This window comes from Sardina pilchardus, chromosome 12, assembly GCF_963854185.1.
Source record: "Sardina pilchardus chromosome 12, fSarPil1.1, whole genome shotgun sequence".
Taxonomy (NCBI): Eukaryota; Metazoa; Chordata; class Actinopteri; order Clupeiformes; family Clupeidae; genus Sardina; species Sardina pilchardus.
Window position 1 is genome coordinate 6,738,421 of NC_085005.1, and position 24,823 is coordinate 6,763,243.

The following is a 24,823-nucleotide window of genomic DNA, read 5'->3' on the forward strand; positions in this document are numbered from 1 at the left end:
CGGAGGTGAAAGCCAGAGTTCCAAATGCTTAACTTTTTTCGACATTGGCCTATGTCCTGCATTACTTAATTAATGCCATTTTTTTTACATTTGCGCACTAGACAACATATTTTATCACGAACTTTCTTTGTTTAGTTTCACTTTCTCTCGTTTCTCCGCGTTTCTCCGCATTTCTCTCAATACCGTGGCGGAAAAGAAAAAGACTTAAACTCTTGACTTAATTTAAAGACTTGATTTAAATGACATTTAAGCTGACAGTTGTCAAATTTGCCAAACAAAATTCGGGAGAAGCAGCGGCAAGATATTTCTCGGTTGATACAAAGAGGGTGCGTAAAGGCTGAGCTGTAACGTCTGTCTCCAAAGAGGGAGAGCCCTGCGCATCGGGAGCTGCGCAAGCAAAGCAGGCAAGTGGAGGAGAGCGACGAGGAGGAGGAATTCGCAAATCAACTTGTAGTAGCCTAGTTGAGGATCACGGTGATAGCGATTAATAGGATAATTTTTAATCACACGATTGCAGTTGTTTTACAGGGTAGCATTCATTCTTTATTGTTGATGTGTTATCAGGGGCAACAAGTTCACAGGTTCAGCCCGCTGTCACATCGTTTTGTTAGGCCTATTTTAAGCTGCCAATAATTTAAGACATATCTAATATAGTAGGCTAATTCTAATATGATCTGATTTGTGAAACACATTCGAATTATAGGCTAAATAAAGTAGCCTACCGTAATATAATGTGGTAACTTCCTGTCATCATGCTTTCCGTCTGCTTATGCTATTGGGTAGTTATTTATAATCCTACAATAAACCTACACTCAACTAGCAACACTAAATTAAACGCCTGTCTCATATAGACGCCTGTCTCAAATACACGCCGGTGCATTTTAGCGATTTGGCAAAATAAAAGCCCGGGCTATTGTTTGGAGTTTTACGGTATGCTGTGTTTTGTCCATTTTTACATTTTTAATCAGATAGATTCTGTGAGATTAATCATCTTTAATGAGTCTCTTTATTGATTTGTTTTTCTTGATGAAAGGGTCTATACATAGACGATGCTTGAACGTTTTTTGATCCCAAACCACTTCCACTGCATTAAGATAACATGGAATGTTAAAACTGGAAACCTGGATGGAACAACTATGAAACTGATGGAACACTCTTGAAACGGTTGTGTATCTGACCCCCCTCTGTGTGTTCTTTCTCTCAGGCGGTAGCGGCAGCGGAGAGGCTCGGCTACCCCGTGCTGGTGCGCTCGGCCTTTGCCCTGGGAGGTCTCGGCTCCGGCTTCGCCAACAACAGCGATCAGCTCACCACGCTCGTCACCCAGGCCTTTGCCCACACCACCCAGGTCCTGGTGGACAAGTCCCTCAAGGGCTGGAAGGAGATTGAGTACGAGGTGGTGAGGGACGCCTACGACAACTGTATTACGGTAGGTTAATGTCCTCGTGTCCTTACATCAATTTAAAGAAACTGGGAAAGAACTGGGAAGTGGGAACTGGTACTCCTGTTGATAAGTAGACAGCAGCAGTACTCTAAAACACCTCATTCTAGAGCCCATTGACTGTAGCTAACACACACTTCCCACACACTTCCCTTCTCTGTCCTCTCACCACTCTCTCCTCCTACCACACACGGACTAGCGCTTATAATGTGGGCACTCTTCTCCTCTGGTAACACTACTGACGCATGCAGTAGTAATTCCTAGCTAGAGTGTCCCCTGCACTGTAACTGGAATGTTCTGTTCTTCTCGAAGTCCCATCTGCTAAATGCATCAATGTACATGTACTGAAATGGGCAAGTTGTGCTTTTGAGAGCTTGGTGGCCTGCATTAGCCTGCATTAGCCTGGCTAGCGCCTACCACTTCTCAAATGAGACCTGGTCTGGCAACCAGACGTTCTTTTTCTCGTATTTAAAAAAATGCCCAGATCGGTTCATTGGGTTCCACGGGTGTCTATCAAATGCGTCTGTGCATAGCTCATCATCGTCTTGCTTTCCCCCCTGTTCTGTGATTGGTCCCCTATCTCAGGCAAAAATTAGGGCGGTAGTTTCCAGTCTGCCTTAGCAGCGTGAATGAAGTCACCGTGCAAGGCAGGATGGGAACACCCAGGCTCGGCCTGCATGGTAATGTAAAGACGCTAGCAGCTTGAGCTGAAATGGCTTGTTAAAAATGGTGTGTGTGTGTGTCTCCTGCCTAGGTGTGTAATATGGAAAACATCGACCCACTGGGCATTCACACGGGAGAGTCCATCGTGGTGGCTCCCAGCCAGACGCTGAACGACTACGAGTACAACATGCTGCGCAACACGGCCATCAAGGTCATCCGCCACCTGGGCATCGTGGGAGAGTGCAACATCCAGTACGCTCTCAACCCCGAGTCCGAGCAGGTACTGCTGCCAGAGAAACACTACCAGCGTTTATTTACACTTCTGTGAGCGTCATCAGGCTTCTTTGCTAGTCTAAACAAATAGATAGGGCTGCTCTGGAGCTGGGGGGAATGTACTGTATCGAATTGTTTTTTTGTTTTTTTTTGTGAAGCTGTTTTGTTTTTCACAAATGATGCTTTTTCTTTGGCTAGTACTACATCATTGAGGTGAACGCCCGTCTGTCCCGGAGCTCAGCGCTGGCCAGTAAGGCCACAGGGTATCCTCTGGCCTACGTGGCGGCCAAACTAGGCCTGGGGATCCCCCTTCCAGCCCTCAAGTGAGTCTCGCAATACAGCTCTTGTGGCGTTTATAGCCAATGAAAACATCTGTGTGGCCTATTGCACTGAATTGAATTGCTTTTACGAAGATAGAGGCTACACCGGGTACTTAGCTAAAGCATTCTGTTTGCTGCCATTATATAATCAATGGTACTGCCTACAAGTGATGTAAAACATTAGACCAGTCTTCTAAAGCTATTTAGGAACGCTACAGTTGCGGACCCGGTGTAGCAGTTTTTTTTTTTTCTGAAGAGTTCGTTTATTTTTTTGTTGTCATGATCTTGATGTTTTTCACCCCACAGGAACTCTGTGACTAACTCCACCACAGCCAACTTTGAGCCCAGTCTGGACTACTGTGTGGTCAAGGTCCCGCGCTGGGATCTGAGCAAGTTCCTGCGGGTCAGCACCACCATTGGCAGCTCCATGAAGAGTGTGGGTAAGACTGAGCCATATGCATACTATGCTATATATTGTTTTTCATATTAACCATATACACACACACACACACACACACACACACACACACACACACACACACACACACACACACACACAAACATATTTGAGCCTATAATAGAAGAGCCTGTTGAGGGATACACAAAGAATAGACAGGCCAAATTATCAAGTTACTTCTCTTGAATATCCATATATTTTTGTTTGAAAAATGTGTACAATGTTTTGACTTCTGATGCCAATGCCATGTTTGACTTCTGGTCTTCTCTAAGGTGAGGTGATGAGTATTGGTCGAAGCTTTGAGGAGGCCTTCCAGAAAGCATTGAGAATGGTGGATGAGAACTGTGTGGGATTTGACCACACCATCAAACCAGTTTCTGAGCAGGTTTGCCAACCACAGACTCTTCGTTTAACCAACATATTTGGAAATTGGGAATTGCTAATAGATGTTCTTTTTACTGAATATTTCTTTCTTTGAGCACAAGCAGCTTGTGGGGTATAAGAGATCGACTTTAGAGAGCATAGACACACACACATAAATAAATAGAAATCCCAAGAATGCATCAATTATGATGGCAATTACTTACTTGTTTGTTTGTGTGTGTGTTTACATACAGTATGTTTGTGCATTTGTGTTTTTGTGTACCACCATTCATGTGTAAATCCTCTTCCCCCCCCCCACTCGTCCACAGGAGCTCCAGACGCCCACAGACAAGCGCATCTTCGTGCTGGCGTCGGCGCTTCGGGCCGGCTACACCGTGGACCGCCTGTACGAGCTGACCAAGATCGACCGCTGGTTCCTGCACAAGATGAAGAACATCACCGACCACGAGCACCTGCTGGAGACCTACAACCAGGACGAGAGCACCATGCCCCCCGAGGTGATGAGGAAGGCCAAGCAGCTGGGCTTCTCCGACAAGCAGATCGCCATGGCTGTGCAGAGGTAGCTATGGTCACCGCATGCACCCGTCTTTGATGACGCTCATTAAGTTGTGGCTGTAATATTGGAAAGAGGAGACTCTGTGTACCATGAAAGGCTTAGACCTCCATTTTAAGCAGTCTAGAATGTAAGTTCTGTTAGTCTAACAGTTAAGAAATGTGCTTACTACACTACAAAAACTATTGTCTGCATACATGTACAGCTATAATCTCACAATATGTTTGGCATTACGAGTTATTAGTCTGCCCTGTCAACATTATTAAAAATTAACATTAAGTTGATAATAGGGATGCACCGATTTTCTGGGCCAATACCAAAATAACTGGCTGATAATTTGGCTGATAACCGATGCCCATACCGATACATTGGTGCAGCTGTAGTTGATAGTTGTAGTTGCTGAAGTTCAGATTCTTGATTTATCCTTTCTGACGCTAAAATGCACAATGTCGTTTCCACCTGCGACCTCTCACGCAGCACGGAGCTGGCGGTGCGCAAGCTGCGGCGCGACTGGGCCATCCTGCCCGTAGTCAAGCAGATCGACACGGTGGCGGCCGAGTGGCCGGCCCACACCAACTACCTGTACCTGACCTACCACGGCACGGAGAGCGACCTGGCCTTCGAGCAGCCGCACGTCATGGTGCTGGGCTCCGGCGTCTACCGCATCGGCAGCAGCGTGGAGTTCGACTGGTGCGCCGTGGGCTGCATCATGGAGCTGCGCAAGGTGGGGGCAGCGGAGTGGAGGGAGGATGGCAGGGCCCGGGCCAGAGGTGTACAAGATGTAGTGGGAGATGTACAAACAAACCTGGAGATGGAGGAAGGAGGATAAGGGGTGGGGGGTCTCTCATAAAAGCCTTACAGATGTTAAAAGGGGAATGCATGGGCTCAGATGTCAGGAAATCTGTGGAATTTCTTTTTGCTGTCTTTTTTTGCCGACCGCTCACCTTACATTTCTGTTTCCATGCAGATGGGCTACAAAACCATCATGTTGAACTACAACCCCGAGACCGTCAGCACGGACTACGACATGTGCGACCGACTCTACTTCGACGAGATCTCCTTTGAGGTGCGAACACGGTCTCACTCAGACCACCAAGCGCTCTCTCTCTCCCTCTGACCCGTGAGGATCGCCCCTTGGTCACCCCTGACCTTTGACCTTCCTCTCTCTCTCTCTCTCTCCTGCCCGTGTCCAGGTGGTGATGGACATCTACGAGATGGAGAACCCGGAGGGCATCATCCTGTGCATGGGGGGCCAGCTGCCCAACAACATCGCCATGCCGCTGCACCGGCAGCAGTGCCGCATCCTGGGCACCTCGCCCGAGTTCATCGACTCGGCCGAGAACCGCTTCAAGTTCTCCCGCATGCTGGACACCATCGGCATCAGCCAGCCCCGCTGGAAAGAGCTGTCCGACAACGAGGTGAGAGATGGACAACGGAATGGGGGGTGCGCACTGCGCAGGTGTTCCCTGTGTGGTAATAATGCACAAATGAGTTTCCATGGCCTTAATTCAACTAGGAGCTTCGAAATTATTTTAATCTGTGTTTACATGGAACAATCATTTAAACGACAATTGGTTTATTTTGTGGTCATGTAAACAGTTGAAAAACCTGAACCAAAATCTGAACCATTTAAATCTGATAGGGGGGGGGGGGCATCCATGTAAACGCGTCTATTGTTATTAAGTTGTTATTTTGAAATTGTATAATCCAAGGTAGCAATCCCAATGCAAGTGGTGCCATATAGAGTAACGCTGGATCTTCCCACATGACTTTTTCATTTGTGAATTTCTGAGTTGACTGAGCGCTCCTGTCCTCGTCTCTCCCCAGTCTGCCATGCACTTCTGTGAGACGGTGGGCTACCCGTGTCTGGTGAGGCCCTCGTACGTGTTGAGCGGGGCCGCCATGAACGTGGCGTACTCGGACCGAGACCTGGAGAAGTACCTGAGCAGCGCTGTGGCCGTGTCCAAGGAGCACCCTGTGGTCATCTCCAAATTCATCCAGGAGGCCAAGGTTAGCCGGCACGGCATCACAATCATCCCTCCACAGTGCCATCCAGCTCGGCCTTTTAGCCATCAAGCACAGGATCTTAATTGCACACTCCTTTAAAATGAATGTGTCGGAAACAACACCATTTGTGTGGTCCCTGTCTGGACACAGAGATGTTTTGTTTTCAACACATTCATTTTAAGAGTGCATTATAAGAGTGCTATCACGTACTGGCACCACAATTTAAATGGACAGTGGCATGGTTTAGTATTCCAATTAGTTTCATGCATTGAAGAGAAATGAGAATATGGAAAAATGGTGAAGCTGGTTGGTCATTTTTTATCAACTTAATATACTTGAAAAAACATTAGCATGAAATATTGATGTCAATGACATGACCAAGTTTGAACTCCCAGAAAGTACAACCACATTTCACACACTGATTAGTGTGTGTTCGAGGGTAGGTTCGCTCTTACTCCTGTGTGTTCGAGGCCAGGTTCGCTCTTATTCCTGTGTGTTTGAGGTCAAGTTCACACTTATTCCTGTGTGTTTGAGGTCAAGTTCACACTTATTCCTGTGTGTTTGAAGCCTAAGGCCTTTGCTCTGATGCAACACTTCACTGGCTCTGACTGACTTTGAGTTATGTCATGTGAGAGGGAAGCTCCTCACTAATTGTTCATCCAATGCTCTCTCTCTCTCACACACACACACACACACCACACACCACGCACACACACACACACACACACACATAGGAGATTGATGTGGACGCAGTGGCGTGTGACGGCCTGGTGGTGGCCATCGCCGTGTCTGAGCACGTGGAGAACGCCGGCGTGCACTCGGGGGACGCCACGCTGGTGACCCCGGCGCAGGACATCAACCACAAGACCATGGAGCGCATCAAGATGATCGTCCACGCCATCGGCCAGGAGCTGCAGGTCACCGGCCCCTTCAACCTGCAGCTCATCGCCAAGGTGGGGTCACTGTGTCTGTGTGTTCTCACACTTACACTACACAGTACTCACAAGAATGGAGGGGTATCTGGCTTTCGGGTGAAATGTAATGTTTCAGTAGAGAAGATACTGTGCAGGTTGTGTGCATGTTCTCCCTTGGATCACATTATACTCTCCATATCCAGAGTTTGTGGAGCGCCACTGCATCATCGTACATACAGACCAGGGACGCGTTTCCCAAAATCATAGTTGCTAACTAAGTTACATGCACACCAGTACAGTTGCCATTGTGCCAGTGAGCAGTAAATCCAACTGGATGCCAAGTTTACAAATCAAACTTGATGCCATTTGGCTGCCGTTCTTCAACATGGTCTGCTTTTGGGTTCTCCCGCAGGACGACCAGCTGAAAGTGATCGAGTGCAACGTGCGAGTCTCTCGCTCCTTCCCTTTCGTCTCCAAGACGCTGGGGGTTGACATGGTTGCCCTGGCAACGCAGCTGATCATGGGACAGGAGGTGGAGACGGTGGGATTGATGAGGGGAACCGGCATTGTGGGCGTCAAGGTAACGAGATGTCTCAATTTGATAAGACCGCTCCCAAAATGTTCCAAAAAGTCTGTTTGTCTCTCTGTTTGTTAACGAGATAACTCAAAAAGTAATATATTATGTTTATGTTTTTCACTTAGTGGTGTAATGGCATGGTATGGCCACATGGTGGCGATCTGAATACTTTAGGTTCAAATGTATGACAACCTAGGAAGAACAATACAGGCGGAGGTCTGCGCCCTCTGAGTGCTTTTCTAGTTCCTAATGCGATTTGTTCTGCCGCCTCCTCCTGATGGCCACAGGTGCCCCAGTTCTCCTTCTCGCGGCTGGCCGGCGCCGACGTGGTGCTAGGGGTGGAGATGACCAGCACTGGGGAGGTGGCCTGCTTCGGGGAGGACCGCTACGAGGCCTACATCAAGGCCATGCTCAGCACGGGCTTCAAAATCCCCAAGAAGAACATCCTCCTCTCCATCGGCAGCTACAAGGTAAGGAGCCTCCAGCCCTGTAGCTACAGGAAACGGCAGCAGCAGCAGCAGCAGCAGCGCCATACCAGCTTATGGGAAGAGAACGCACTGAAAATGCTCTAAGAGATTGCTAAAATGCACATTATTTACATGAGATGGACACAATATGTAACAATTTAAAAATAGTAGTAGTATATAGTAGTTTGGAAGTTTTTTTTAAAAGATAAGAAATAGTATAGAGTTGTTTTGGAGATAAGAACACAAAAGACTCTGACCAAATAAGTACGGGATAATGGACGACACGCCGTGCGGTTATTCAAAGTTAATGCACGTTCTAGACGGTGATACGGCCCGACGCGAAGCGGAGGGACGTTCCGTCTAGAAAAGTGCATTAACTTTGAATAACCGCACGGCTTGAAGTCCATTATCCCGCTTATTCCACTGTTGCCACTTGCGTTGTGTTCGTTTCCGGTGCTAATTTAAATGTTTTAATCGCTAGAACTGTATTGTTTGTAGAACTACTTTTCCCAGACACATTTCAACTAATTTCTCAACCTGCGGTTACTAGTTCTAAATGGATGGTTGCTATGGCCAAAAGCCAGTCGTTAGTTCTAATCTCCCGTTGTCAAGCTGGCATATCCCAGGATTCTGATGAACGTTAACTTTGAAAGATTGCTATTTTTCTTAGCCTACTGCCACCTAACTAGCTAAATGACACCTCTGTCATATGCTAAACGTTACTATGATCTGAACGTCTGTATTTTACAGCTTGCATGTAACGTGACTGTGCATTTAAACTTCACAACGAGTTTGGCGAATTAATATTCAAGTGTTATACGGCCAACAAATTGGAACTACTTCATAGCCGTGCGTATATCTAAAGTTAATGCACACCCTTATAGAACGCAGGACAATGGGGAACTCAACCGAGCAGTGGAATAAAAGGAAATAAAAATGATAATGATAAAAAAAACATTTCATTATTAAATGTAAGCTTTAACTTTTACTGTGTTAATCTATTGTGCTGTGTGGCAGTCTTTTTCACCATACTAAAGTGGATGCAATGAGCCTACTTCTGACCCGTCCTTGCTGTGGCCGTCACTCAGTGCGATTTGTCGTTGTTGTTGTTGTTTTCTTCAGAATAAGAGCGAGCTGCTACCCACTGTGCAGGCCCTGGAGAGCCTGGGCTACAACCTCTACGCCAGCCTGGGCACAGCAGACTTCTACACAGAGCACGGAGTCAAGGTAAACACTGCTGCCCTGCAGACTACAGCCGTCAGGTGCTCTCAGTGGCCCTGTGTCTGTCTCAGGTGGACCACGCCCTTATGCATCAGATAAGCACATTGCCAGTCATTCACTTAATACAAACTGTGATTTTAACCATACAGTAATGTCATACAGTGGTGTCATTTTTATGTCCTCCGATGAGAAAAACCTGAATCTAAAATGCTCAGTTCCATGTCCATGAAATGAATAGGCCTTGTAGGCTCCTTGGTGCATTTAAATGGTGAAGAATGTACACTGTGCACAGACACAGGGTCTACCTGCAGCTCTGTTATCTTAAATGAAGGAGATTTAATCAGACTTCACACTTCCCACCTAAAGGCAAGGAGGAGTAATGCATTTACACATTGGCCTATAGGTTGTGCTGTTGATGGCAGGCAATCAGTGAAAGTTGGTCATTTTCTAGTGTGCTGCCCAAATGGCCCAAACTAGTTAGTTTAAGGAACTAAAGCTACAGCTGACCTTGAGCATTTTGTGCTGTGTCCGTCCGTGTGGTCCGCAGGTGATGGCAGTAGACTGGCCATTCGAGGAGGAGGAAGCGGACTGCCCCAACAGGGACAAGCAGAGGAACATCATGGACTACCTGGAGGAGAACCACTTCGACCTGGTGGTCAACCTGTCCATGAGGAACTCCGGCGGCCGGCGCCTGTCCTCCTTCGTCACCAAGGGTTACCGCACGCGCCGCATGGCAGTGGACTACTCGGTGCCCCTCATCATCGACATCAAGTGCACCAAGATGTTCGTACAGGTATTGAGCCGGCGCCATTGTTATCAGACATTTCTGTCATTTATTGAGCAGTCACATTTGGGTTTATTTGATGTAAAGCGTAAAGTCTCTGAAGTAAGTGAGGTGATCTTTGTTTGTACTGTGTAAATAACTAAATGACACATAAATTGCCATATGCTATGTGAAGCCTGGTATGTGGAGTCCGGTACAGACACATCGGTGTGTCTGTGTGTGTTGTCGAGGAGCTCGCGGAGCGCGTGCATTACAGCCAGTCCAAACAGTGTGCTTATCTTGTGGGAATAGGAGGAGTGTCTGTGCAGGGAGGGGGATGTTATGAGAGTGTGCGCTCAGTGCCACACAGCTGGGAGCGGGTGGGTGTGGGTGGGCCATCAGTTAGTGGGTTACCTCTCAGCCCTGCACTGGCCTGGAGCTGGCTGCGTAGTCTAGTTGGGTTACAGCGAGGCGCATCGGCAGCAGGGTCTTCTACCTGCACCACGGTTGATTTCATTAAGAGAGGTGTGTGTGTGTGTGTGTGTGTGTGTGTGTGTGTGTGTCTAGGCACTTCGCCAGATCGGTCAAGCCCCGGCCGTCAAGACCCACGTGGACTGCATGACGTCACAGAGACTCGTCCGTCTTCCAGGTGAGCAGCTTGTTAAGGTCCAGGGAGAATCTCCGCGAAATACCATAAAGTCTAAAGCTCAAATCCTCAGGGATTCTCATTTAAGTAAAGAGTGGAGCTTGGAAGAGCAATCTAGGTAAGAGGCAACGTTTGATCAGATGGTGTTTGTCCTTCTGTTTTTTTCCATGGTTCTCACATATTCAATATTGACCTGTGATTACTTCAAGAACTATATTTTAAACAGCAAATGTGCATAGTACAATGTTGTTCCATTAATATCATATACACTACTCCCAAAAAGTGAAGGATATCTGGCTTTCCGGCGAAATGTTAATGTTTCAGTACAGAAAGTACTGAAACATTGAGCCGTTGGACATGCACATTCTGAAGTTTAGAGAAGGTCACATTAAGTTGAAGTGGATTTTAGGTTCATCCTGAAATTGCACACAAAAGCTTAATATCCCTGACTTTTTGTGAGTAGTGTATATTTACTTGTAGTGCTGTACTTACTGTCTTAAGTGTTAGTGAGTGGCTTGTGGTTTAAGGGAGTGTGAGTCTTGGTGAGCTGCATGTAATCCTGGCGTTGCTGCCTCCTCCTCAGGTCTCATTGATGTCCACGTGCACCTGCGTGAGCCTGGAGCCACTCACAAAGAGGACTTTTCGTCGGGCACGGCGGCTGCCCTGGCTGGCGGCGTCACCATGGTGTGTGCCATGCCCAACACCAACCCCGCCATCATCGACCACAACTCCCTCGCCATGGCACAGAAGGTACGCTGAAGGGGCGCTATCGGGGCATCAGAGTGTTTTTTTTGTTTTGTTTTGTTGTCCGATTCCTGAGTTGAAAAACATTGATTGTAATGAAGTCTATGAGGTGATGGGAAAAGAGACACTAAAACATGAATTGTCGTAATTTGCAATTTAATATGTAGTAGTATTTACATTCAAGAACTTAGACTCTCTGCTTCCATGATGCATATTCAGGTGGCCATTTCAGCTACAATCAGTTGTGTGTTTCAGCCCCAGTGTTTGAATGTAATGCTGTGTCTCCTTTCTAACGTCAGCTTGCAAAGGCAGGGTGCCGCTGTGACTATGCCCTTTACCTGGGAGCAGCCTCCGACAATGCTGCCATCCTGCCCTCCATCGCAAGCTCCGCAGCGGGCCTGAAGATGTACCTGAACGACACCTACTCCACGCTGAAGATGGACAACGTCTCCCTGTGGATGGAGGTAAAACCATACAGCATTCCTGATGAAAATATCTACCGGTGCTGAGCTCGGGGAATGGATGCAAACACAATATCTACAACAGCTCACTTTTATAGGGTCTCATTTGAGGGTGTTGGTTAATGCTGTTGCTTGTCTGAGTTAAAGTACTTGAAACATGTCTGTGAAGTTTGAAGAAAAAAATAGATTTTTGTTTTGTTTTTTTAATCACCTAAGGAGCCTAAACACTTCTTAGAAGTGCAGTTGACCATGATTGTGCCAAGAATGTGAAGACAGTATTGTCTTATTATAGCAATATTATAGCAATTTTACATGTTTAGTGTTCCTGAATGTGCCTAATGTTTTGTTTTACTCTTCTGTAGCACTTTGAGAAGTGGCCGAAGCACTTGCCCATTGCAGCGCATGCTGAAAAGCAGACGGTGGCGGCCATTTTGATGGTGGCCCAGCTGTACCAGAGAGCTGTGCACATCTGTCACGTGGCCAAGAGGGAGGAGGTAAGGCTCTACTGCAGCACCTGCAGCTAGTGTGACTTTAACTTTTAACTCGGATTGGCTTGAGTAGGTCATAACTTTAAATCGCATGCTGTTATAAAAATGTCCCAAAGATTCTGTATGTAAACTGATCGAAAGCTAGTTAGTGTTTAGATTCCACATGCTTAAAATTAATCTGAGTAAAGGGCCACAGGCCAGAAATCAGTGTTATTTGCAGCAAGGTGGTTTAGATACCAGTTCCTCAACTGTGCCTGCACTACCCGCTATCCTCACCTCCAGATCCTGATCATCCGCGCAGCCAAGCAGAAGGGCATCCAGGTGACGTGCGAGGTGGCGCCACACCACCTCTTCCTGTGCGAGGACAACGTGCCGGCGATCGGCCAGAGCAGGGCGAAGGTGTGCCCGATGCTGGGCACCAGGGAGGACATGGAGGCCCTCTGGGAGAACTTGGACATCATCGACTGCTTCGCCACCGACCACGGTGAGCAGAGGGGAACGGTTAGGGGAAGAGGCTATGTGCACCTAGACTTTATCTCAGCTTCCAAAAAGAAAACAATGTATGATGGATATATAGATGGATAGATAAATAAATAAATAAATTAATAAATAAATAAATACAGATGAAAACCAAATATTAAAGAAATTAAGTACGGGATAATGGACGACACGCCGTGCGGTTATTCAAAGTTAATGCACGTTCTAGACGGTGATACGGCCCGACGCGAAGCGGAGGGACGTTCCGTCTAGAAAAGTGCATTAACTTTGAATAACCGCAAGGCGTGAAGTCCATTATCCCGCTTATTCCACTGTTGCCACTGCGTTGTGTTCGTTTCCGGTGCTAATTTAAATGTTTTAATCGCTAGAACTGTTTTGTTTGTAGAACTACTTTTCCCAGACACATTTCAACTAATTTCTCAAACTGCGGTTACTAGTTCTAAATGGATGGTTGCTATGGCCAAAAGCCAGTCGTTAGTTCTAATCTCCCGTTGTCAAGCTGGCATATCCCAAGATTCTGATGAACGTTATCTTTGAAAGATTACTATTTTTCTTAGCCTACTGCCACCTAACTAGCTAAATGACACCTCTGTCATATGCTAAACGTTACTATGATCTGAACGTCTGTATTTTACAGCTTGTATGTAACGTGACAGTGCATTTAAACTTTACAACGAGTTTGGCGAATTAATATTCAAGTGTGATACGGTCAAAAACAATGGAACTACTTCATAGCCGTGCGTATATCGAAAGTTAATGCACACCCTTATAGAACGCAGGACAATGGGGAACTCAACCGAGCAGTGGAATAAATAAGAATAATGCTGTGTGGATCACATTACGTACACTACTCACAGAAAGCTAGGGATATCTGACTTTTGGGTGAAATATAATGTTTCAGTACAGACAGTTGGACATGTGCATTCAAAAGTTTAGAGAAGGTCACATTAAGTTCACCTGTAAAGGTTCTAGTGGATTTTAGGTTTATCCTAAAATTTCACCCAAAAGCCGAATATCCCTGACTTTTTGTGAGTAGTGTACATCAAAATCTTGAAAGCATGTTTTTCTTTCTTGGATTTGATGCCATGTGTGTTTGTTTGTTTGTCTCGTTCTTTGCTCCAACACTGAAAACCAAATATTAAAGAAATTAATTAAGAGTAATGCAGTATGGATCATGTTACATACATCAAAATCTTGAAAGCATATTTTTCTTTCTCGGATTTGACGTCATGTTTGTTTGTTTGTTTGTTGGTTTGTTGTTGCTCCATAGCCCCTCACGCAGTGGATGAGAAGGACCTGGAGAAGGCTCCCCCGGGCTACCCGGGGCTGGAGACCATGCTGCCCCTGCTGCTCACCGCCGTCAGCGAGGGGCGCCTCACGCTGGACGACATCATCCTGAGGCTGTACGAGAACCCCCGCCGCATCTTCAACCTGCCCACGCAGGAGAACACCTACGTCGAGGTACATTTCCCCTTGGGGATCAATAAAGTATCTATCTATCTATATATCGAAAAGCGAGGGCCTTCGCTTGGCTTGGAGCGGAGCTGAATGGACACCATACAGTTTGGTGTGTTCTTACGCTAAAATAAATGCAAGGCATCAAGAAGTAAAATGCTGCGAAAAGAATAACTAGCATAGCAATCAGCCAGGAACTCAATTCTGTGTGAGAACCATAGAGCATGGAGTTTATAGAGCTTAGCTCTGAAATACAAACAACTGCTCGTGAGTCATTCCTTACAGTGCACAAATGATGGCACACTTTACGCAACAACAAAGAGGAAGGGCACACATCAGATGAGGGTCACCAGCAAATCTCTAAACAGGAAACTTGACTCAAAGTTAGACCACATATGTTTCCATCCGATAAGACAAGGTCACACTTCTGCTTTCTCTAGACCGCAGTTGTTTCCTGGTTGCAGAATTTGGGGAAAAATCTAATTATAATGTTCTCTTTCATTTGTGCCACCGCGGATCTGTGAGCGCACCCAGTGCACAGGAAGCACAGCACCCCTGACGACTGTGAAGCTCACAAATCCGAGTGTCTACTGTGCCGCTCACGCACAACACTCTCCCCAACCACAAGTTGCATAGTCATAGAGGATGAAAAGTCAGAAAAGATCAAAGTCAGATATATGTAGTGTAGTCATTACCTATTGTGCACGATTTTGTGTAGCTTTTACAATTAGGTAATTGTGTGGGTTCAGATGAAGATTGGGATAATTGTGCCGCATCAGTTACCGACCACATCTGAATAGATATGGTCACACTTCTGCTTAGGGCAACATTAAAGCACTTTTCCTCTTTCACAAGCATGCTATTTGTTTATCCAGCAAATAACATCCACAGACGAGGCAGAGTATGTTGCTTGATTTTATGATGTATGTATATTTAAGTATGATGTATTGCGACATCGAAGCAAGTCAGATTTGTAGTTTCTTATGTCTCATTCCATCGAACTACAAATCTACTATCCAATCTGGTAAACTTATATTGTGTGGTTATAGCCCATAGAGAGCCACGACGCGAATGCAGAAGTGCCATTCACCCTGTTAAGAGTTGGTGAACCACTGAAATGTTTTTTTGAGGTCCAAAAAACTCTTTAGTGTTGCCTTCAGCTCTAAATGGCTTCTTTGCTTATGTGTTGTTGTTGTTGTTGTTTTGATCTCCTGTGCAGGTGGATCTAGAGCAGGAGTGGGTCATCCCTAAGCACATGCAGTTCACCAAGTCCAAGTGGACACCCTTTGAGGGCATGAAGGTCAAAGGTCGAGTGAGGAGAGTGGTGCTCAGAGGAGAGGTGGCCTACATCGATGGACAGGTCAGGCCCTGTTGAATGTCCTTTGCTTGTGTTTTGTGGCTATCTGATTTAGATTGCATGTGTTATGAAAGTCAGTGAAAAGCCTTATGATTTGCAGCGGCATAAGTATCTGCTGTCATATTTTCCATTAGCTGCATATCTAATTGACCTCATTACTTGATGTTTATGTGTGGGGGGAGGACGGGGGTGGGGGGTGTGTGTTTAAATCATAATGCAGTAAGTCTATATGGAAGACAATACAGACTTAGGTTTGAACCTTGGACTGCAGGTCCTAGTGTCCCCAGGCTATGGAGAGGATGTGAGAACCTGGTCGCCTGCCTTACCAGCCCCTGTCCTGAAAGAGACGGTGAAGGAGCCTCCGAAGGTAAAGTCAAACGCCCTCTGGCACATGCTTCTGGATCATTCCCTCATAAACAGCAGCTTGGTGCATGTGTCTTGAAACTAATACCAGGTGTATGTGTCTTTCTATCAAGCAGCTTTTTGTACTGAAATGTACTGAAATGCACTGTGTGCATGTGCTTGTTTGTGTTTGTGTTTGTGTTTGTGTTTGTGTGTGTGTGTGTGTGTGTGTGTGTGTGTGTGTGTGTGTGTGTGTGTGTGTGTGTGTGTGCGCGCGCTCCAGACCCCTGAGCGAGCACGCCTGTCCACCCCCAGTGAGGCCCTCCGTGGGAGACCCCCTAGCCCACGCCGTGGGGGCACAGGGGACGGCCGGTTCATCCAGCCCCCCCGCATCCACCGCGCCTCCGACCCCGGCCTCCTCCCAGGTAGCCCCATACGCCCTCCCTCCCACTCCCATCACCCCGCCCTCATGCAAAGCGTCCTTTGCTGCTTTGCCAGCTGCCCTGCAAGCGAGTAACTGTGTGATGCTGGCCTGCTCTGACCCAGATGCTCCAAAGTGTGGATTTGATGTGTGATGCTTGACGGGCTTCGCTGCTGGTCAACTCGCTAAGCCCAGCGCTGTCGTTCCAGACCCTGTTCTGGTCAAAACTGAACCCAAAAAAACACCAATTGTGGTGTTTCAGTTTTCTTAAACTAATAATAATGTGACAACGGGTTAGAAATCACTTAAAATATTTTTTGGTTTATGTTTTTTTAAGGTACCGTTTTAAGTGTGAGTATGATATGCGCGTAGCATAATTGCTAAATGAATTGGAATGGATAAGCCATAACCTTTTGAATTGGGGTTGATGCTATACTTTCGAAGATGTCCAAATGCCAGAGTATGAATCTTTCCTTCCAGGTGTATTAACTGTGGCTCCACATAGACGTCGGTTATTTGCCGTTGGTAACGTGTAATCCGCAATGCACAAATGACAACCTGGAGAAGCAATCAGAAATCACAGAAATGGCTGAACTCAATGAAAGAGGATCTAAAAAAAATCACTGATTTGTCATGTGATGCCATATTTGGTTCTGATTGGACACAGGTTTGGTAATGTGTAATCCGCGATGCACAAATGACAACCTGGAGAAGTAATCAGAAATCACAAAAATGATTGAACTCGATGAAAGAGGATCTAAAAAATCACTGATTATTGGTTATTGGTATATCACTCTTTGGTTCCAATTGGACACAGGTTTTGATCAAGTCATTCAACATCCTTTGATCTGAAGTTTGTAGCTTAGTGTTTTGCCTGGCGCAAATCACTCAAAATTGGGTGTAGATGTTGCTTCTGATTGACTGTTGCCCCATAAAGATATTGGAGTGTGTGCTGTTACTATAACTAATGTGTGTCTCTTAACCCTGTACTGGGGCTGTGCGTGTGTACTGTATGTGCAGCGGAGGACTCAGGCAGCGCAAGGAGAGCTTATGATGCAGGTTTGACATTTGTCCTGGTGACGTTCTGTTACTTATCACTAACCTTTCGCCTCACCCTCCTTCTCCGCTAAGCTGTCCGCAGATTTTCCTCAGTGTGTGTGTGTGTGTGTGTGTGTGTGTGTGTGTGTGTCCAGTCCTCTATCATGAGGGATGGAATAGAGGCAGAGTAGTTGCCAGACAGATTTGAAAATGTTGTGCAGAAGTGTCCTGTGCTTTATGACTTTTTGCTTTGCACTGTTGCTTGTTCCTCTGGTACATTACTTTTGTCTCAGACCCAGTCTGCCCCAGCAATGTTTGTTACCTGTAAGAGGAACACGACCGAATGGACATTTTGATTGCTTTCAGAATTATAGGAGGAAATCTCAAAATTACCAATGTTTGTCATTGACTTTTGATTATTTTCTAATTAAATAAGTTTGATCATTGACTTCTGAAATGATTCCCCCTTCTAAATCTGTCGGTGAAATGAACTGGCTATAATTCTGCAATGCCAGTGTATCTATTCCCAAGATCCCTTTGCCAGTGGCTTGTCTGTTTTGCTTAATGCATGCCCTACTCTGCATTTGCCATAGATGTGTTGAGTCTTGAGACTTAAAGGAGAAATCTGGCGAGTTTTCACATAGATCGGTTTGTCGGTCACCAAGTACTGTCGGTACGAAACAAAACGAAAATGATTAGTTTTACCTTGCTCGCGTTGCCACACCCATCAGCTAATGTAGCCGGGCAGCTACAGCACTACACTCTGTGGGCATGTACATGGGGGCACATGACATGCAATCAAAGTGTGTAGCACTAGCCGCCTGGCTGCATTAGCTGCTGGGTGTAGCAACTCGCTAAACTAGGTACAACCAATTTTCATTGTCTTTTTGTACCAGCAGTAATCCGTAACCTTGAGAAACGGAGATCTGTGTGGAAAAATTGCTGGATTTCTCCTTTATGTCACCCATCCTCCTCTTGCCGGAACTTAGCGTTTTGTGCTCCACCGTTCTCCGTCCACAGACGTGGCCGCCTCCGCAGACCCCTACCCCCACCCTCCGCCTCTGTCCAGGATCCTCTCCCCCCTGGCAGGCCAGACCCCTGCCGTGGCTCACCTGCAGACCTCCCCCCTGCTGCACCCGCTGGTGGGACAGCACATCCTGGCTGTGCGCCAGTTCAGCAAGGAGCAGGTAGGGTTCGTTACATCACACTACACTACATTACATTACCTGTAAGCTGACCCTTTTTAACCTAGAGCGACTACAAACAAGGGAAACAGTCAAGGTAGAGAGTGCAAGTTAGTGCAGCAGTGAGTGCTACTCCATCTAGTGTCAAGTGTCAGTTTTAGTCAGGTGCTAAATGCTAGAATTAGCCAGTCTAGTTGTACTTGCCCTCACAGTCAGTGGATCTGGTTGGGACAGTACATCTGAGTATTGAAATGGAGGGTCTTGCATTCATTTATGTTTGTCCCTTTATCCCTTTTGTTTGTTTGTTTGTTTGTTTGTGTTTCTCTCCCAGATGTCTCACTTGTTTAATGTGGCTCACACACTTCGCCTGCTGGTGCAGAAGGAGAGGAGTCTGGATATTCTGAAGGTGCTACATTTGCTCTTAACAACATGCTTGTTATTGTTTTTGTATTGTCATTTTTGTTTCTGGCAATATTACTGCCCATGTTCATTCATACAAATGTTTACCTTTTACCTTTGAAGAACTACTGTAAGGCTCTCTGTAGGCCTGTGGGTAACCACAGCAAATCACAAATGACCAAACTTGTTCTGTGTGTGTGTGTGTGTGTGTGCACGCGTTTGTGTGTGTTGTGTTCTGTCCGTCCAGGGGAAAGTGATGGCCTCCATGTTCTACGAGGTGAGCACGCGCACCAGCAGCTCGTTTGCGGCGGCCATGCAGCGGCTGGGCGGCTCGGTGGTCCACTTCAGCGAGGCCACGTCCTCCACACAGAAGGGCGAGTCGCTGGCCGACTCCGTCCAGACCATGAGCTGCTACGCCGACGTCATTGTGCTGCGCCACCCCACTCCTGGAGCCGTGGAGGTGAGTGCCAACAGCCTATGTTTTTTTGTACCTCAAAATAACGTTTCCAAAATCATCAACTCGTAAGTAAAGTAAGTAAGTAAAGTTTATTTATAAGGCACATATAAAATACAGTTTACACTGACCACAGTGCCGTACAGGTGCAAGGTATGGAACAATAAAAATAGATAAAAATGTAAAAGAACAAATTGAAAGTAATATAAAAGTAATATAAAATAAATAAAACAAAGACCAGAAAAATAGCAATCATACACTGACAGGGAACGCCAGGGAAAAGAGGTGTGTTTTTAGCCTAGATTTAAAACTGGTGATGGAGGGAGCATCTCTAATGGGCGGTGGCAGCTGGTTCCACAGGCGAGGTGCAGCTACTGCAAAAGCTCTATCACCTCTTTGTTTAAGTCTGGAGCGTGGGACATGTAGAAGACCCATGCTGCAGGATCTGAGGGCCCTAGGGGCTGAATGGGGATGGATGAGGTCTGATGGGTAGGTTGGGGCCAGACCATTAAGAGCTTTAAAAACCATCAATAAAATCTTAAAATGAATTCTGTACTGGATTGGCAACCAGTGGAGAGAGGCTAGGATGGGGGTAATATGCTCCCTCTTTTTTGACCCAGTCAGCAGTCTAGCAGCTGCATTTTGGACCAGCTGTAGGCGTGAAATAAGTGTCTGAGGGAGTCCCTGGTATAAAGAATTACAGTAGTCCAGCCGTGATGTGATGAAAGCATGAATTACTTTCTCCAGGTCTTTAAATGTCAGAGAGGGTTTGAGTTTGTTAATAACTCTGAGCTAGTAGAAGCTGTTTTTTACCACTGTGGCAATTTGCTTATTGAAGCAAAACTCAGAGTCAAAGATGACACCAAGGTTTTTAGCAGAGGATGTGACATAGGGGGAGAGCGCTCCCAGGTCTGACATGAGGGGGGCTCTGGCTTTAGAAGGCCCAAAAACAACAACCTCTGTTTTATCTTTATTGAGCTGGAGGAAGTTATTTCCCATCCATGCTTTAACCTCCTCAAGACAATCAAGCAGGGTCTGGAAGGAATCTGCAGACCTGAGAGGTAGGTAGAGCTGAGAGTCGTCTGCATATAGGTGAAAGGAGATGTTGTATTTCTTAAATATATTGCCTAGGGGGAGTATGTACAGTGAGAAGAGGACTGGACCTAGTATGGACCCCTGGGGGACCCCACATGACAGAGAGGCGGAGAAAGAGGAGAATTGACCAATGGACACTGAGAAAGATCTATTGCTGAGATATGAGGAGAACCATTGAAGAGCTGTACCTCTTAGACCAACAGACTGTTCCAGGCGCAGCAGGAGAGTTGTGTGGTCAACAGTATCAAATGCAGCACTAAGGTCTAGTAGGACCAAAATGGCATTATCACCAGAGTCCAGGGTGAGGAGCAGGTCATTAGTAACCTTCAGCAGGGCTGTCTCAGTGCTATGTAGTGCTCTAAAACCTGATTGAAAGGGTTCTAAAACGGGGTGAACAGCACTCCTGCTATCGGCTATAAATGTACGTTTAACAGATCGGGGAGCGGATCTGTACGTCGACGGAATGAGACATGAGAAACTACAAATTTGACCGGCTTCGATGTCGCAATACATAACATCATACGTTCAGAAAATCATGCGACATACTCCACCTTGTCTGTGGACTGTTTGCTGGATAAACAAAAAGTGTGCGTACGACAGAGGAAAAATGCTTGAGTGTTGCTTTAAACAAGATCAAATGTTAGAGCGTAGACATTGGAGATTATCACGATGAGTGAGATTCAGTTTAAAGTTAGTTTGAAAATGGAAAATTCCCCACAAATTCAAGGTGTTTAAGTTAGTAGATCAAATGATATGTTGGAGCGTGGACACTGGAGATGATCATGATCGTTTTTAGTTTGAACTGAAATTGGTCTAAATGTATTATTTTGCCTTTGTTATTCTGTAGGGTAAGTACAGGGAAGCAGTTGAAATGCTACATGGGTCTGTATGATTGTACTGCCTTTATTCATGTGCCTCGTTCTTTCCCACCCCCCTTCCCAGACTGCAGCAAAGTTCTGCCGAAAGCCGGTGATCAACGCTGGGGACGGCGTCGGGGAGCACCCCACCCAGGCCCTGCTGGACGTCTTCACCATCCGAGAGGAGCTGGGGACCGTCAACGGCATGACTGTGAGTCCACTGAAGATGTCCACTGAAGTGGCCGAATTAGAGACAGTGCAAGGCAATGGAAGAGCGCTCTGCGGCTGCGTTCAAGACAACTTGAAGCCGACAGATCTGCATAGCTCCTTTTAAGTGATGCACAACAAGCGAGAATCATTCACTTCATCACCATATATATTCATGTCTCATCTCTACGATCTCTCCATAGATCACCATGGTGGGTGACCTGAAGCACGGGCGGACGGTGCACTCTCTGGCCCGGCTGCTGACTCAGTACAGGATCACGCTTCGCTACGTGGCGCCCAAGAACCTCCACATGCCTGAGGAGATCGTGAGCTTTGTGGCCTCCAAGGGCATTAAGCAGGTGCGTGGAGGCCAGTGTGATGAGGGGACATATACCCACCGATCTGTCCCCCCACTGATCCCTACTATCCACCTTATTCCTTAACCCATACATCTGTACTGTTTTCAACTTCCGTTCATTCTGTTTACATGTGCGTTCTCGGTAGCTAACTAGAATACGGTATGCTTCAACTTAGATTTCTTTCGAAATGTTGACAATTTCGTGTAAATAATTTGCATAATCAGATGTATTTACATGTATTGATTTGGCAGATGCCAAACATCTGAAGAAATGGTGTGAAGCCTCACTGCACACTAGTTTAATCTAAAGTCTTCATCTGTGTCCACTCTGGTCCGTAGGAGTACTTTGACAGCATTGAAGAGGCGCTGCCTGAAACTGACGTTGTGTACATGACCAGAATCCAGAAGGAGCGCTTTGCCACTGAGGACGAGTACAAGGCTGTGAGTGTTCTTAGTCATCTGCTGTCACAGTGTTCTATGCCACTTCACCACCACTTCAGTTCAGCTTTTAGAGCCGTTCACACCCAGAACGATAACGATAGCCACAGCCACTAAAAGTATCGGTGCACTGGAGAAGCGCTGTGACGACTGGTTACAGCGCCCGCACCACATGCAGGTCCAAGTCCCCACGGGGATCTGGGTTCTAGTCTGACCCGGATCATCTCCTAATCTTTGTCTCTCCCCCTAGCTTCCTGTCAGCCTCTTCCTGCCAGCCTCTTTGTCTGTCTCTCTTCTCTCTCTCTCTCTCTCTCTCTCTCTCTCTCTCTCTCTCTCTCTCTCTCTCTCTCTCTCTCTCTCTCTCTCTCTCTCTCTCTCTCTCTCTCTCTCTCTCCAGCTTCCTGTCAGCCTCTTCACTACCCTGTCAATAAAAGCAAAAAAGCCCCCCAAAAATACTTAAACTATAATGTCAACATGAAGAACGATATTGTTGGGGATAATCTTCAGAGTGATTTTGAGAACAATAAAAAGCTGAGAGCCACATTTTAGCCATCTCATTCATCAACATGAGGAGTCTTTCCTTATCATTGGTCAGTGTGGACGTTTTTATCGTCAGTTATCTTTTTAACTATTGTTCATCATTCCTGGTGTGATCGGCCCTTTACTCCGTCTACACTCTTCGGCTACTCTGTTGGGGTTCACTGGTGGACTGGGTAAACGCAGCCCGATCTGCCGGCGGTTGGATGTCGTCCTGCAGCTCAGGCTGGAAACTTGTACATCTATCTGTTACAAATTTGTGGCGACCAATCACAAACTGCATTATCCACCTGGCGCAGATCGTTGGTGTGGTTGGTTGAAGGACTATCCAAGCGTTCAGTCATTTGAACTATGCCCACTGATCATGCCTCTTGACCAGTAGAGGTACAGTGCAGATTCCCCAGACTAATGTTCAATCTCAAAAGATCGAGCTTGGTCTGGTGATCGCCAGGCTAGTTAACTGGTAGACCTTGTAGCTCTAACTGTGTATGTTTGTGTTGTCCAGTGCTTTGGCCAGTTCATCCTCACACCCCACATAATGACTGGAGCGAAGAGGAAGATGGTGGTTATGCACCCGTTGCCCAGGGTCAACGAGATCAGGTACCCATTTATACCTTTCGTAGCTTCGCAGTTATCTTGCATGTTTGATATGCAGGCAAAAAAAAACACGACTGTGATTCTCTGATCTAATGCATCGTGTGTGTGTCTGTCTGTCTGTCTGTCTGTCTGTCTGTCTGTCTGTCTGTCTGTCTGTCTGTCTGTCTGTCTGTCTGTCTGTCTGTCTGTCTGTCTGTCTAGCCCTGAGGTGGACTCGGACCCCAGAGCTGCCTACTTCCGGCAGGCTGAAAACGGCATGTACATCCGTATGGCTCTGCTGGCGACTGTAGTGGGAAGATGAACCCCCCCACACACCAACATGAATGCATTCATGCTTACGGTTATGTGTACAACACACCCTCTCTTGTATGAATATCCTGCTGCCCCTCTTAAGGCACCTAAATCTTTTCTACAGTAGTATGCAAAACTCACAAAGGGAAGACTCGTAAGGGAAGTTGTAGTAAGGGAAATAGTATTCTGGTCCATCACTGACGAGGGTTTTTAACTTGAGGTCTGTGGACAAGTCATTCCTGCTGTTGATCCTTTTTTACCTAACGACTGTTTTGTTATATTGTGTCCGTTATTGACTGCACTTCCACTTTAGATCAATCCAACTAACCTCTTGTGGAATTCTCTCTCAACACTACATGTCTGTTAGGGAAGGAGATTTTAGAATCTTGTCCACGGATTATCCATCTTTTTTCCTGTAATGGTCTGTTTTTGTGGTTAAAAGGGACCTTGCACATTTCATTCATGCAGTATTAAACTGACAACTTTGCAAGACTGTTTTTGGTACTGTCCTGGGAAGAATGTTATGTATTTTTAGGTAAATTAATAAATAAAAAAAAACACTTCACTGGGTTCATTGTATGAAGTGTGTTCTTTCTAATGCAGTCCATCTTTTTTGCTTTGCTTTCATTACAGGGTCAGAGGGCATATACATGTAGATCATAACTGCAATACAGTATAGCGGTGGTACAGATGTTATCAATGACTGATTTATTCTGCTATTCTGCTGTCCAAAAATGTGCTCTCTATGCCACCACACAGGTGCATAGGTGAATGTATCCAGTCAAACATCCAGCGCTGCACAGATCTGACTTAAGGTGATGATGCATGTTGGGTTGAAAGCAATGCATGTTGGTTAGAACCGATCCTACCGGAGCACGGTGCCTACAGAGCTAGAACACACCCTCATGAAATCAGTGTA

The 24,823-nt window shown here is 46.2% G+C and overlaps 1 protein-coding gene across 2 annotated transcripts in view; it reads left to right on the top strand.

Annotated features, from left to right (window-relative positions):
* cad (carbamoyl-phosphate synthetase 2, aspartate transcarbamylase, and dihydroorotase) overlaps positions 1–24,492 on the top strand; it is a 38,513-nt gene extending 14,021 nt beyond the window's left edge. Inside the window, exons 12-44 of one of the 2 annotated variants that reach the window (XM_062550525.1) lie at positions 1,205–1,426; positions 2,193–2,381; positions 2,573–2,697; positions 3,001–3,134; positions 3,424–3,536; positions 3,844–4,094; positions 4,566–4,812; positions 5,056–5,154; positions 5,282–5,506; positions 5,916–6,098; positions 6,830–7,048; positions 7,422–7,589; positions 7,874–8,056; positions 9,176–9,280; positions 9,822–10,067; positions 10,605–10,686; positions 11,267–11,433; positions 11,727–11,891; positions 12,251–12,382; positions 12,659–12,860; positions 14,145–14,335; positions 15,549–15,689; positions 15,958–16,053; positions 16,312–16,453; positions 17,470–17,508; positions 18,508–18,674; positions 19,003–19,077; positions 19,318–19,530; positions 21,562–21,687; positions 21,887–22,042; positions 22,381–22,482; positions 23,522–23,616; positions 23,815–24,492. In XM_062550525.1, coding sequence (XP_062406509.1) covers positions 1,205–1,426; positions 2,193–2,381; positions 2,573–2,697; positions 3,001–3,134; positions 3,424–3,536; positions 3,844–4,094; positions 4,566–4,812; positions 5,056–5,154; positions 5,282–5,506; positions 5,916–6,098; positions 6,830–7,048; positions 7,422–7,589; positions 7,874–8,056; positions 9,176–9,280; positions 9,822–10,067; positions 10,605–10,686; positions 11,267–11,433; positions 11,727–11,891; positions 12,251–12,382; positions 12,659–12,860; positions 14,145–14,335; positions 15,549–15,689; positions 15,958–16,053; positions 16,312–16,453; positions 17,470–17,508; positions 18,508–18,674; positions 19,003–19,077; positions 19,318–19,530; positions 21,562–21,687; positions 21,887–22,042; positions 22,381–22,482; positions 23,522–23,616; positions 23,815–23,914 — 5,100 coding nt within the window. In that variant the 3' untranslated portion in view covers positions 23,915–24,492. The remainder of the gene's footprint in view (positions 1–1,204; positions 1,427–2,192; positions 2,382–2,572; positions 2,698–3,000; positions 3,135–3,423; positions 3,537–3,843; positions 4,095–4,565; positions 4,813–5,055; positions 5,155–5,281; positions 5,507–5,915; positions 6,099–6,829; positions 7,049–7,421; positions 7,590–7,873; positions 8,057–9,175; positions 9,281–9,821; positions 10,068–10,604; positions 10,687–11,266; positions 11,434–11,726; positions 11,892–12,250; positions 12,383–12,658; positions 12,861–14,144; positions 14,336–15,548; positions 15,690–15,957; positions 16,054–16,311; positions 16,454–17,469; positions 17,509–18,507; positions 18,675–19,002; positions 19,078–19,317; positions 19,531–21,561; positions 21,688–21,886; positions 22,043–22,380; positions 22,483–23,521; positions 23,617–23,814) is intronic. The other variant, XM_062550526.1, reaches the window with a different exon arrangement.
* Positions 24,493–24,823: the final 331 nt, after the last annotated feature.